Here is a 12,766-nt window from a genome sequence, read left to right on the forward strand (position 1 = left end):
GGTTTCAACAAGATGGCGCTACATGCCACACAGCTCGCGATTCTATGGCCATTTTGAGGGAAAACTTCGGACAACAATTCATCTCAAGAAATGGACCCGTAAGTTGGCCACCAAGATCTTGCGATTTAACGCCTTTAGACTATTTTTTGTGGGGCTACGTCAAGTCTAAAGTCTACAGAAATAAGCCAGCAACTATTCCAGCTTTGGAAGACAACATTTCCGAAGAAATTCGGGCTATTCCGGCCGAAATGCTCGAAAAAGTTGCCCAAAATTGGACTTTCCGAATGGACCACCTAAGACGCAGCCGCGGTCAACATTTAAATGAAATTATCTTCAAAAAGTAAATGTCATGAACCAATCTAAGGTTTCAAATAAAGAACCGATGAGATTTTGCAAATTTTATGCGTTTTTTTTTTTTTTTAAAGTTATCAAGCTCTTAAAAAATCACCCTTTAGCTTGGGTTTCAGCAGGCTTTAAGTGAGTCCTGCACTATTATTGAGTATATGTGTTAGCTGTTGTGGCCATTGAATAATGATGCATCAATATTGTTAATCGATTTTTGCATACAGTTATACACTTTGAGCTTAAATGCTGTTGAAATATTTGAAAAGAATTCTGGGAAGTAAATTTTGTACGTTCCTCTCGATAATAAAATAACACGTACAATTATTAAAAACTTAACTTATAATACATGAGAATATACAGTTGAACTTCCATAACTCGAACTTTTGAATTGGCAACAGAAGTCAAATTTCCTTCCATAACTCGAAGTCTCTCCAACTCCAAGTTTTATTATGAATTATGTTGAGTCGAGTTAAAAGAGTTCAACTGTAGACCCATATATACACTATATTTTGCTCCTTACTCACATAGGGTTCACCCTCCTTGTAGATGAGCTCCTCATGCTCCAGCAGCAGCTCGACAGCCTCAACGAATTCCGCATTAATGGCATGCAGCAGGGCATCCTTCGTCTCCACGCCCATAATCACCAACAATTCAACCATTTCGAGGTTCTCATTGTCAATGGCCAGCGTTAGCGCGCGGCGACCCAACGGATCCATGCAATTAATATTGATGTGGCGCTTGCGATGAGCTTTCTGCAGAATTCTAAGGCGGAATAAATAAAGCGATTATTAGCAGTAAGAATCGACAAGAAACAGCAAATTATGAAAATAAGAAATCAAAAATATGAAATGAAATATAAAATGAAAAAAACACAAAGCTGTATTGCAAAAGCTGCAACCGAAGTATATTTAAGAATAATGGAAAATCAGTGAACAAGTTAGGGTGAAGTTTTCTCAAGGCGAGCATTGATTGTCTGATTACCAACGAAAGAAATATCGAAAAATTTTCATAAAAAGAAAATACTAAGCGCAGCACTAAAGGTAAGTGTAAACCACGACAGGGCACAAGAGTATGTAGCCTTGTGCTGTACAGCTAATACCCTAAACGACTATGACAACGCCACACGCTCGTCGCACAACAATGAAAAGCCTTGACCGCTTTCTAATAATTCCAACAATGACCGACTGCAAAATATTTTTCAATACCATTTTAATTTTTGGGTTTTCAACTCTTTCATGCTGTACCTTTCCCCACTTGCTGCCTGCCCTTCATTCTTTCATTATTTTTTCTTTCCTTTCCTCGCCTCTATTTCTCTTCCTTTCCTTTATTTCCTTGTTCTCCTTGCAATCAATGCCAATATTGGAAAATTGAAAAACATTGCAGTGTGGAAAAAAGTATTATACTTTAAGTAACTTTTAATTACTAGTCTGAGGCTGAGTGCCGAATTTAAGCAAACAAGCTAATCTATGGCGACGTCAAAGCCATTACCAAATGAGCTTGGCCACTGGAGGTTGACAGGCCATTATGAGCGCTTTAGAATTGGCATGACTTTTTCCTGCCCCGTTGAATAGAATGAGTAAACTTTGCGGTCAACTTGCAGCCGACGTGGTGCCCAAAGCTTTCTGCTGCTTTTATTACTGTATGTAGTATATGGGGCTTAAGCAGTCTTTGCCTTCCTACATAACAGTCACTCTTTTAAAATGATCAACAGCATTTCAATATAGTTCCAAAATGGTTACAGAAAACATAGAAAAATGTCTAAAGTTGAAACCTTTTTGTGCTGAAGAAAATTATGTAGCATAAAATTTCAGCTACTTGACAGTGGCAGCTGTATATATAACCATTTTATAACCGAAATTCAATTTTTGTTTCAATATGAAAGTTTTTATTATGTCGTTTTTCCTCACTACATTATATTACATATGTGTAGCAAAAAAGTTTCAGCTTCCACTGTCAATATAACCAAAATATAACTGGAATATAACCGTTTTATAACCAATATATAACCGATTTATAACTAGTATATAAGTTTCAGCTTCCACTGTCAATATAACCAAAATGTAACTAATATATAACCGTTTTACAACCAATATATAACCGATTTGTAACTAATATATAAGAAGTTTATAACCAAAACTCAAATTTTTAATCAATATGAATGGCTTCTTATGTCGTTTTTCGTTCGCCTGTAATCTTATGAAAAGTGAGGCTACGTTATTTTGCATTTTAGTACGATATGTATTATAGATTTAGCTGAGTTTCGGTGCAGACGTTGCTTGACTGGCTCAACAAGCAGGCAAACGGGGCATGAACGGAATATGGCCCGCACATGACGACTATTAAAATTCAGAAGAATGGTATACCAGCACTAATTCCTTGACTATTGTTGAAGCTTTGTATAGGAAATGCTTTCTTGCGGATCTCTCACAGATAAAACTTTTTGTTTTAATAAAATTTATCAGAAACGTAGGATGGTTCAGAAAAAACATAATAAAGTAAGAAGATTTTAGTTGTAGACGCTTCATAATGGCACTACTAAAGACCTAGGTTCTTCACTCTACATACTCACCTACCTTACTCCTCCTCTTTCTGTTAAGTTAAGAGCTATTTAAAATAAACTTATGAAATTGAGTTTGCAGTTTCTACACTGGGTCCACCAAAAGTAAGTTCACAATGAAAAAAAAATAGAACGGAAATATTTCCGAAGTTTCAATTTAATCGAAGAACGTATAGCCGTTAGATGGAATAAAAGATCTCAACCTACAATATATTTAACTATATTTTAGCTGTTCAATCAGACATTAGATCTTTGATAAAGCGATAATACTCTCTCCAGAACTATAATTTCAGGCCCAAGTCGAGGATTGACTATCAAATAGCACCATTAGCACGCCAAACCACAACTCAGTCAAATTCAATCAGTCTTCGAACTCATTGAATTAACAGCGTGGTTATAGATCTGAGAATTAAATATTGAATAGAAATTCGTTTGGCACCGAATCTGAAAAGATAAAAAATCAATTTATGGACTTGATCGTATGAACGAATCTAATTCATGAGCGTAAATTGATGTGATAGTTCAAATATGTACTTTGAAGTCATTCTATTAGACATAAATCGATAATACTAGAACAAAAGAGTCTCTGACTCTCATGAATAACCAAGAAGAGGTCTTGGCTTCACTTGAGGACGTAAGATGACATCTACGACTTTTCTTTATTGGCGCTAACACCGCTTACGGTGTGGAAGTCTTCCTATTTCTCTGCTTCCCAGGCGGGTACTTCATCGAATGCACTCGGAACTGGAACTGTTTTCATTCATTCGAGCTGACCTAGCCAGCGTAGCTGCTGTCTTTTAATTCGCTGAACTATGTCAGTGTCGTCTATCTCGTTCCATAGCCTGCGGTATTTGCCGTTGCCTATACGCAAAGGACCATAAATTTTTCGCAGAACCTTTCTCTCGAAAACTCATAATGCCGAATCATCAGATGTTATCATCGTCCATAACTCTGCACCATATAGCAAGACGGAGATGGTGAGTGACTTGTAGAACCTGGTCTTTGTTCGTCGAGAGAGCATATTGTCACCTACTATAGCGACTCATGACGACATTCAGTAAGTAATCAGCCTCCAACATATACTATGTAAGACAAAATCTGCACTCATAACTAAACTGGCAGGCAAACTCGAACAAACAACTCCCAAAATATGTAACGCGTTTTTATCAAACTACTTAATTTCCTCTCATTTATTATAACTGTAATGCGCTGCCACTCACCCACACTGCCATTAATTAAGCTGTGCTCAAAGCAAGTGCAATCAAATCAAAGGAAAACAAAAACACCAATATTAAATTGGAACATTGTAATTTTGAAATTTCTCTAGTGGAAAACCCGGAAGGAAAAGCAATTCAATGCGGCAAATAGTCAAACTTCGGCAATCAATGAGCGCATAAAAATATCAATTAACTCGCCGAACTTTGCATTAGCACATTGTTTGCTGCGGACCGCACGCTTCCGCAGCATACACATTTTATTGAAATTACAATTTAACCATTAGACGCTAGAGGGAGCGAGCGCCAGCCGAGTAGACCGTGAAAGTGCCAAGTCAATAACAATTAACAAAGTTAAATGGCAGAAAAAAATATTTAAAAAAAATCACAAATTCAAATTGAAGCTTTAAGCAAATGACGAGTGGCGGAATGCGATTGAAGAGGAATGGTAAAGTCAATGGAACAAAGTGTGGTCGTTAAGGAGGAGGAAGAATGGAGTTGGGGTTAGAGTGGCGGAGATTTAAAAATTGTAAGGGATGCTTAAGGAAAAAAGTGGCGAAAAAAGTGAAAACGAAGAGAAAGAAAGTTAACTAAAAGAGCAACAGACCTTTGCAAATGTCTAGGAAAACGATACAGTTTAATAACAAACCCCTTAAGAGAAGTGAGAAAAGCAGCTCCGGAATCTTTTATTCCAAGAAAAATATCACATAATATAATTTCAAACCAAACCCGATTTTTTATCAACGAAGGAAGAACGAACGAAGAAAACCATTAAAATCATGTTATTCGATGACCTTATTCCTTCCTTTGGAGAGCAGCATCCTACTATTGGGTCTATCTGAGCAATCCACGGTTTCGGTTATTTATAACTAGATTCATTGATTCATTTCCGTGATTGGACCAGGGGGCCTCAAAAAAATAACAAGATTTAGCAACCGATGCCCACTCTAGACATTATATTTCAAAATAATAAATATAAAGTAACCCGCTAAAAAATACCCGCAATCGTTGAAAAACCCATCCAAATTCCACCATCCATTAAAAGTTCGCGAAAAACTCTCTGTGGCACCAAATATTAAATCGAACAAAGAAAATCCTTTCAACGAAATAATTAAGTTTATAAGTGCAGTGATGCATTCAAAGCCATCACAAACAAACGGTACAATAATAATTACAACAAATTGCTGCGGCGAACTGACCAACCGGCATATGTGTGAACGACAACTTTTGACACGTGAACGACAAAAGTTCAAGCTGTCAAAACCAACGCTTTGCTGACCAGCAAGCAATTAACAATGGCACTGAAACCGGCGCATATACAATCATGCATGTATGTATAAATACATACAGACATATATATATACTTCGTATACCTAGGTATATACCTTACATATGATCGCTTGTAAACATAGCAAAATATCTGGTAAGAGCAGAATTGAATAACGGAAAATTCTTGTCAAAACATTTAACAATGAGTGAACACAAAGTTCATTTAAAGCGGCCCAGCAGGAAATTGAGGCGAAAATTTTACGCTGTTATTGGATTTGAAGCTTAGCGTTGGAGGTGTTTTTTTCTACGATGTGATCACTTTTCTTGATGTAGTTTAGGGTAATTAATAGAAAAGCCTATAACATAAATTAAGATTAAAGAAGAAGGTGGATAGATAGTAATACGAGTACTAAATGCGCTGTGGAGGACGAATCTTCAGACCTATTGAATAATTTTAAGCGTTCAAAGTCGGTAAGTCGTCGATAAAGCCTCTGAAAATATAAATCTCTCCTCAAAGCGATTTTTTCACCATACCTTATACAATTTAAAGGCTACAAATACTTTACTCTACCTTAAACATAACCTTTTTGGACTATCCAAATCGAGATACCGGTATGACTACGGCTAACCATTTAACTAACGGTCTTAAGCAAATGATTTTCCAACCTTCCTGGTGTAACTTCGAATATCCGAAAGTGTCTTCAGAATCCTTAAGTTAATTGGCGATCCAGCAATATCAGAAGAAAGCAGCATCATAAACCTTGAACAGGCGAATACTATTTTCCTTGACAGTCGTAGTTGAGACAACGGACTCGACCTGGTTTTATATTTCCTAACCTTCATGGTGTAGCTTTGAATATGACAATATCTTGAAAACTATAAAAAATTAAGTAGAAGGTATTTCAAAGGCTGACCGCAAAATAAAATATTACGAAAATGGATGTCGAGCGAGCTCCAACCTGATAAAAACAATGAGGAATTGAGAAGTCTCAGCACTGTTCGCAGCTATCCGACCGAATATCGAATTTTTGCATAAGTATGTGACGATGGAAGAAACATGATAAATGTTTCCACACAATAATGTCACTCTGGATTTCAATCGCTAGACATCCGAGTGCGTTGCATGCGTTGAAATGCGTGTCAAGTCTAGAAAGACGCAAATATCAGTTGGCAAGGTTTTGAAGTCTATATTTTGGGAAAGGCATGTAAAAGGCCTAAACTATTATATTCCAAAAAGAAAATTCATCAAAAGAGAATACAATTTGGCGTTATTCGAACATGTGAAGGATAACATCGTAGAAAACAGCACTGAAAAAAGGCACTCTATAACACCACCGCAGTCATTGAATTATACAGAACTGGTCCCAGCGACGTTTTCTTGTTCTCAGATTTAATAAGATTAAGATTTAACGATTATGAAGAGCTAAATTTTATTTTGATGAAAACAACAGGCAGATCTAGCCGCAAGGTGTATGGCCGGGAACGCTGTCGTCAAACTCAGAAATTATAGATATTAAAATGACCGCGAGCCTGAGTACACCTGAATCTTAGCACACTTGTTTTTTCTTCCAAAATACTTCGCCTACTAGGTCGCTGAGTCTAGTTTTGACTATCGCTTTCTGCTCAGATGCTTTCGAGTGAAGCATACCACGGATGGATCAAAGCTCTGCAGGGAGGATTGCTGGAGGAGTACACTGGCGACAACTTTCAATGAGCTTCAGCTTTAGGCATAAAAAGTAGTGAAGTCATATGAGTCTCAGTAGATATACTGATCCGTAGTGGAGTCTCCTTCAGAGTGGTTACTGTTCGCCCCGATAGTAGGATAGCAATATTTCGCTTGATTACGTTGACTGAGCGCTCAGGACTAGTAAAAAAATGTTTAGCCTCCTTAACTCCAATATCGAGTTATTTTAGGTTTAGACTGGTTTGGGTGCCTAACTACAGCGGTATTGCATTGAACAGAAAGGCTGATGAGCTTGTTCCCGTACAAGTACATCAATCTCAATAATTGCGGAAAGAGAACGGTTAGAAGCACCATTTGTTTGATGTGATTCACTACTGGAGTGTTGAGCCTCAGACCAAATCAGCAAACGTTGGTGAACAACCAGCAACTGTGCAGTCTAAAGGTAAGCGGGCTAAAGAACTCTCACTTTCAGTAAGGGTCACCTTTCAATCAACACTTCCTCCTCAAATGGCTCGGTTTTGCCGGTTTAAAGTAAAAACTCATCGGATCTGATACTTTTTGGCATCTAGGTGAAATAGCGGAACTCGAAACAAGACACCCAGCAGATTTGTGATAAGTTCAGAGCATTTTTGACGTTATCTAAGATCTAACCACAGAAGTTTTTTTCGTCTGGTTTCTCAAAAGACTGCACATAATTATCTAAGTGTGATCTCCGGCCATCCTAAGGGATCAGGCATCTCACCTAACCTATGTAACCTCACATACGATGCTAGGCCGAAATGAAGACAAAGTTTCGGGTTTCCAGCTCTTAGACTACGTAAAAAGTAAGGCAAGTTGACTCCGCAAGTGTTCTCGAAGCTTAAATAGAGCCGCGGATTCCTAAACACCATATTCCACAAACTCTCTACTTTCAAAATAATTTCCTAGAGTCATTTCTATAGAGAGCATCCTACATGCCAGCTTTCAAAATACCAGTTAGCTGTTACCACATTGCACCCACTTAACTTTTGTTAGCCAACTAACCTTCGACCCAAATATTGTCACAAACTATTTGCACTCACTTCCAGTTTGATGGAGCCAACGGCGCATTTGAGTTGACCACAGCCTGGAGTCAAACAATTACATATAAGATGACAAGCATTTGCAAGGCAGAGTTCGCACAGAATCGCCAGAGCACACAGCTGGAGTTAGTAATTTAACACGCAAATGAATATGTCGGAACAAGGAAGGCGAAATGCCGACACCTTAGGGAAGTACCGCATAATAATAAACAAGCACCGGTACAATGGTCACACATGTGATAGTAGAACAGTACAAGGAAAGCGACAAGCAGATGCAGGAAGACGACTTAGGTAGGAAAAGCAACACAACAAAGCTTCAGAAAAAGTAAAAAACTACAAAGCAGAAAGAGAAGAGAAGTGAAGAGAGTGCAGCAATAACAGGAAGTTGAGTAAGTTTCGTGGCTGGAGCTACCAAACAATGTCTGGCTCGAAAGAGTATGAGCAGACAATAAAAATGTCTCGTGCACACACGCACACGTAAGCCTGCTGAGTTTGTTGGCCATACAAGCCCGGAAGTAAGCAGCCAGCAAACTGCAGAGCGATGTGATAACAGGAAGTGTGTGCGGAAGCCGACATATCAGCTTCATTTGGCATGCAACACACACACGCAACAGCAAAGAACATTTTTGCGTAACAACAAACAACACACGTAAGCAAATGAAACGCTCAAAATTCTAAGGCATACTTGCAGGCGCTCATTTGTTGCGCACATTGAATGCCCGCTGTGTGTTTGTGTGTTGTGTGTTGTGAAAAGAAATATTTTCCGTTTTGCTTCCAGCTTCAGCAGCACCTAACCGAGCGTTTTGTTTTGTCACACACAGCAGTTGGCACTAGCTCTTATACTCAACAGACGACCATACACACACGTGCATTTTATTGTTTTCGCATTCACGTTGGTGCATTTGTCAATGAGCGCCTTCCGGCATGCTTTCCGGCCAGTCACTGCTTTGCAATGCTATCAAACTGATTTCTACTCAGTTTTGTGTGTGATGCGAGTATTATGAGCAGCATTTGCGGTTGGGCCGCTTCATTAAGTCTGTCATGAAAGTAGTTATTCATGAATAACTAATGATATCCTTTTCATTTTTTTAATAGTAGAGGGAAGCGTCGAAAGCTGGAGTGCAGAACTTCAAGAAATCAAGACTTTCCCACGAAACCAACGCTTAAGTATTACTTCGTGGTAGTGACAGGAAAGTTTAGTCTTCTCCATTGTGCGTATTGACGGACGCTTCATCTGCTGAAAAAGTCTCAGTTTTGTCATTATGAATGCTGATGCTTCACTAACAGCTTTCCATTTCTCAGTCGACTAACGTATGAGTTTCGTCTGCCGTGGAGTATGGTTTTCCCTTCTATTTGTTCAGAGTCTTCTATATCTCTGTACTTGTCGGAAAGTACGGACTAAGGTCGTTGTGGAATCTGTAAAGGTAGCTTCTAAAGCACCCATGTCCACTAAAATGGAAATCCAGGTTCCCATACCATCTGTCCATCCACAAGTAGTTGTCCGGTATAAGTCTGTGGATCCAGCGCCCTTTGAATAAGATTGCCACCGCTGTTGCCTCGCTGGTGCTCTTGGTTCTCTGTTCTCTCTTTACCGATATTGTTTTAGGCACTGATAACTGCTACAATCGCTCGAGTTCAACTCCCTGGTTGTCAATGGGCGTCAGTTAATGTTTATATTTTATTACTCAAATTGTTGTTTGCTTTACCAAAATAATACACCAAATGCCCTTAACTTTTCATTTGAAATCCGAAATTACTCCAAGATACTTCAGCTGCAGCACTCCACTATGTTGAACCCTAATCATTCTACCAACTTCCTGGTGCTTATTAGTAAAACTTCTATTTTGTGCCCAGCTAGTTCCAGACTCACAGCAGAGAACCATTGGTATAGACCCGTTAAGCATTTATATATTTATAAACTGCTACCACCATGAAATCGTAGGCAGATGCTACAAGTTTCATATCTATTGGCTGCTGTCTTCTTATCACCACGTCATACATAATAATAGTCGGCCTAATACTGAGCCTTGGAGTACTCCACTCGAGATACAGTAGATAAGTGCCTGCGTCGGAGTCAAAAATCAGTCGCCTCTCTGGATTTCTCACTCCAAGCGGTTTCGTATTACATTTTCTTATTCTATTCTTTCCTATTATTTCGAGCATACACAGAGGTCGGGACGATGAAGGTACTTCAAGTGGTTTCTTTGATTTTGAGAGGAGAACCAAACGCTGTACTTTCCGCCAGTTGGAAAATAACTCTTCTATATACAAGCGTTATAAATTTTAGCCCAAAGTTGAGGTTTAGTGCTTATAGCTTCCTTGAGGGCTCTGTTAGGTATACCATCTATGTAATTCAAGCGTTGGTGTTTCTCATTTCCTTTGCTATGGTCACTGGCTTTTTTTTTGACTAACGGGGGTGATTTTTTGCTTTGTTTCGTCACCTGGCATAGGAAATCCGATCGTGTTTCGGGAATAATATTTCTACGGAGCCAAAAGAAATAGTACGTGGCTGTATTTGGGGAATATACGTATAGCAAGTAGGGTTGGACTTCCCATTTAAGGGTTTCCAAGTAAAGTTAACAGGTTTGTCAACATCAGGATCACTTTTTCGTTCCTCTAGAGGTCATAAGAAACCAAGTTGCTCGTTTCTGCATTATTCCCAATGCATTCAATTGCTTTGAAATGATTTGGTGGTTTACTCCCAATGCCGAAGCAAGCTCTTTTTGAGTTTGACACGAATCCTCATCAAACAAAGTCTCCAAGTCAATTTCTTCGAAGGTTTCGCCTTTCTTTACGCAGCGCGGTAAGATCTATTATATGAATAACAAGGATTTCAGGCAAACTATCCACTTCCCGTTCTTGTTGAAGATGCTGGAGAGACTTACGGACCTGCACATCAGAAAGAGTATACCGAAAACAATGACATTGGAGCTCAACAGCAGTGCAGCAACGATATGTCGGTACATACTGCTCTGCACGACGTTGTGTCATGCTGGAGGGAGCCGTCAGACATAGGAAATATATGGCGTTTCATTTCTAGACATTGAGGGAGTTTTCAACAGTGTGCGATTGGAAACGCTCAATACTGTACTGGATACGTTTGAGGTCAAGCATTTGATATACATATTGTCTTCTCTGGAACCGAACTGTCGTGGCAGAGTGACTGCCATTAGTGCCGTTAATGCATTACGAAAGGACAAAGAGGCAGTTTGCAATTTGGGGTTCTGTCTCATTTTGTGTGGATCTTATTGCTAACTAACCCATAAAAGGAACTCGAGGGATAAGGCAGTCAGTGATAGCCTTTGCAAATGATGTTGTTCTCATGTTTAAAGTACTATTCTTGGTTACTGTTAACGCGTTACCACAAGTATACCACAATGTGGTAGCTAGCTTGAAAGAAAAGAGCGGCTTGGCTGCCAATCCATATAACTGAACGGATTTTATTTACCAAGAGGTATAAAACCCTGGAGGCACTCCTTTCTTCATTGCGGAGGTCTCGAATTCACCCTGTTGAAAAAGTGAAGTACTTGGGCCTCATCTTTGATAGAAACCTGTTATAGATACCGAATATTGGATAGAGTGTAAGGAAAGCATTGGTTGCCTTGTATTGTTGTAAAGGAGCTGTGGATATAGCCTGAGCAATCTTTAAATATGGTAGGTATATTAATGCGAAATATTTCGGGAAACTGAACACTCTAAAAGTCTCAGAGTGGAAGTGGAGAATTGATCTCTCTCGTTTCGACTGCTTCCCTGATAACTTAGTCAATTGTGCAGCGGAACTTACTCCTATAGGCATCTTCTCCACACACATACTTTCGAGAGATATGTGGGTGTGGCGAATGCGCTGAAGAAGATGAGTAGTAAGCTTTTTCAAGGCTGTATAGAAGCTCAAGGGAAAGGTTAGATAGGGTGCCTTCCCTCAATAGCTCTCAATCAACTCTTGCTTCAGACTGCCAGACCACTGTAGTGTCTTTCAAGCAGAAGTGACAGCCAACAAGGTTGCAGCAGATGTACTTCCCTGAAGTTAAGCACTTTGTATTGCAATATCTGCGTGAGAAACTGATTTTCCTTCAATGGCTGATTTATTTTCGAAAAAGTTTCGTTGTTGTTATTGTTCTTTTTCCACAAAGAGTTTTCGCTTAACAGTAGTCATCATAATCATACAAAGAACTTATGGCCTTAAGCGAAATAAAGCGGAAAATCAACGCAAAAGGCACGCTTTAAGCAAGAAACAACAACAACATATTTCCTATAAAAGTCAAATCAACATTTTTGCAAGAAAATAATCCAAAGACAGTATTATAACTGTGCTTTATTGCATATATTTTTTGTAGAAATTAAAACAAGTCAAAAGTTGCTCATACGCCTTGGCCACTTTGATAACACCGCTTTAATTTTCTTCAAATGTAATTGAATATATATGTTTATGTGAAATATGTATATGCTATATGTGCTCATTTCATTCACTCACCTGCGTACATTGCCGATATCACCGCGCTCCACCGCCAACAGGAATTTCTTCTCCTCCAACAACAACGGCTGCGGTAATCCCAAAGGTAAGCAGCCCTTACGCACGCCAGTCGGTAAGGCATGAGCTGGCACCTGCGCCCAACATAACCACGAATAAGCGCGCACA

The 12,766-nt window shown here is 39.1% G+C and overlaps 1 protein-coding gene across 3 annotated transcripts in view; it reads right to left on the reverse strand.

Moving 5' to 3' along the window:
* The window catches only part of LOC105233243 (transient-receptor-potential-like protein), a 49,898-nt gene that overhangs the window by 22,160 nt on the left and 14,972 nt on the right, over positions 1-12,766 (reverse strand). For all 3 annotated transcript variants that reach the window (XM_011215260.4, XM_049451538.1, XM_049451537.1), the window contains 2 exons: positions 12,602-12,732; positions 870-1,107 (listed from right to left, as the gene is read on the reverse strand). In XM_011215260.4, the coding sequence (XP_011213562.2) occupies positions 870-1,107; positions 12,602-12,732 (369 nt within the window). The remainder of the gene's footprint in view (positions 1-869; positions 1,108-12,601; positions 12,733-12,766) is intronic.

The sequence above is a fragment of the Bactrocera dorsalis genome, chromosome 3 (assembly GCF_023373825.1).
Source record: "Bactrocera dorsalis isolate Fly_Bdor chromosome 3, ASM2337382v1, whole genome shotgun sequence".
Lineage (NCBI taxonomy): Eukaryota > Metazoa > Arthropoda > Insecta > Diptera > Tephritidae > Bactrocera > Bactrocera dorsalis.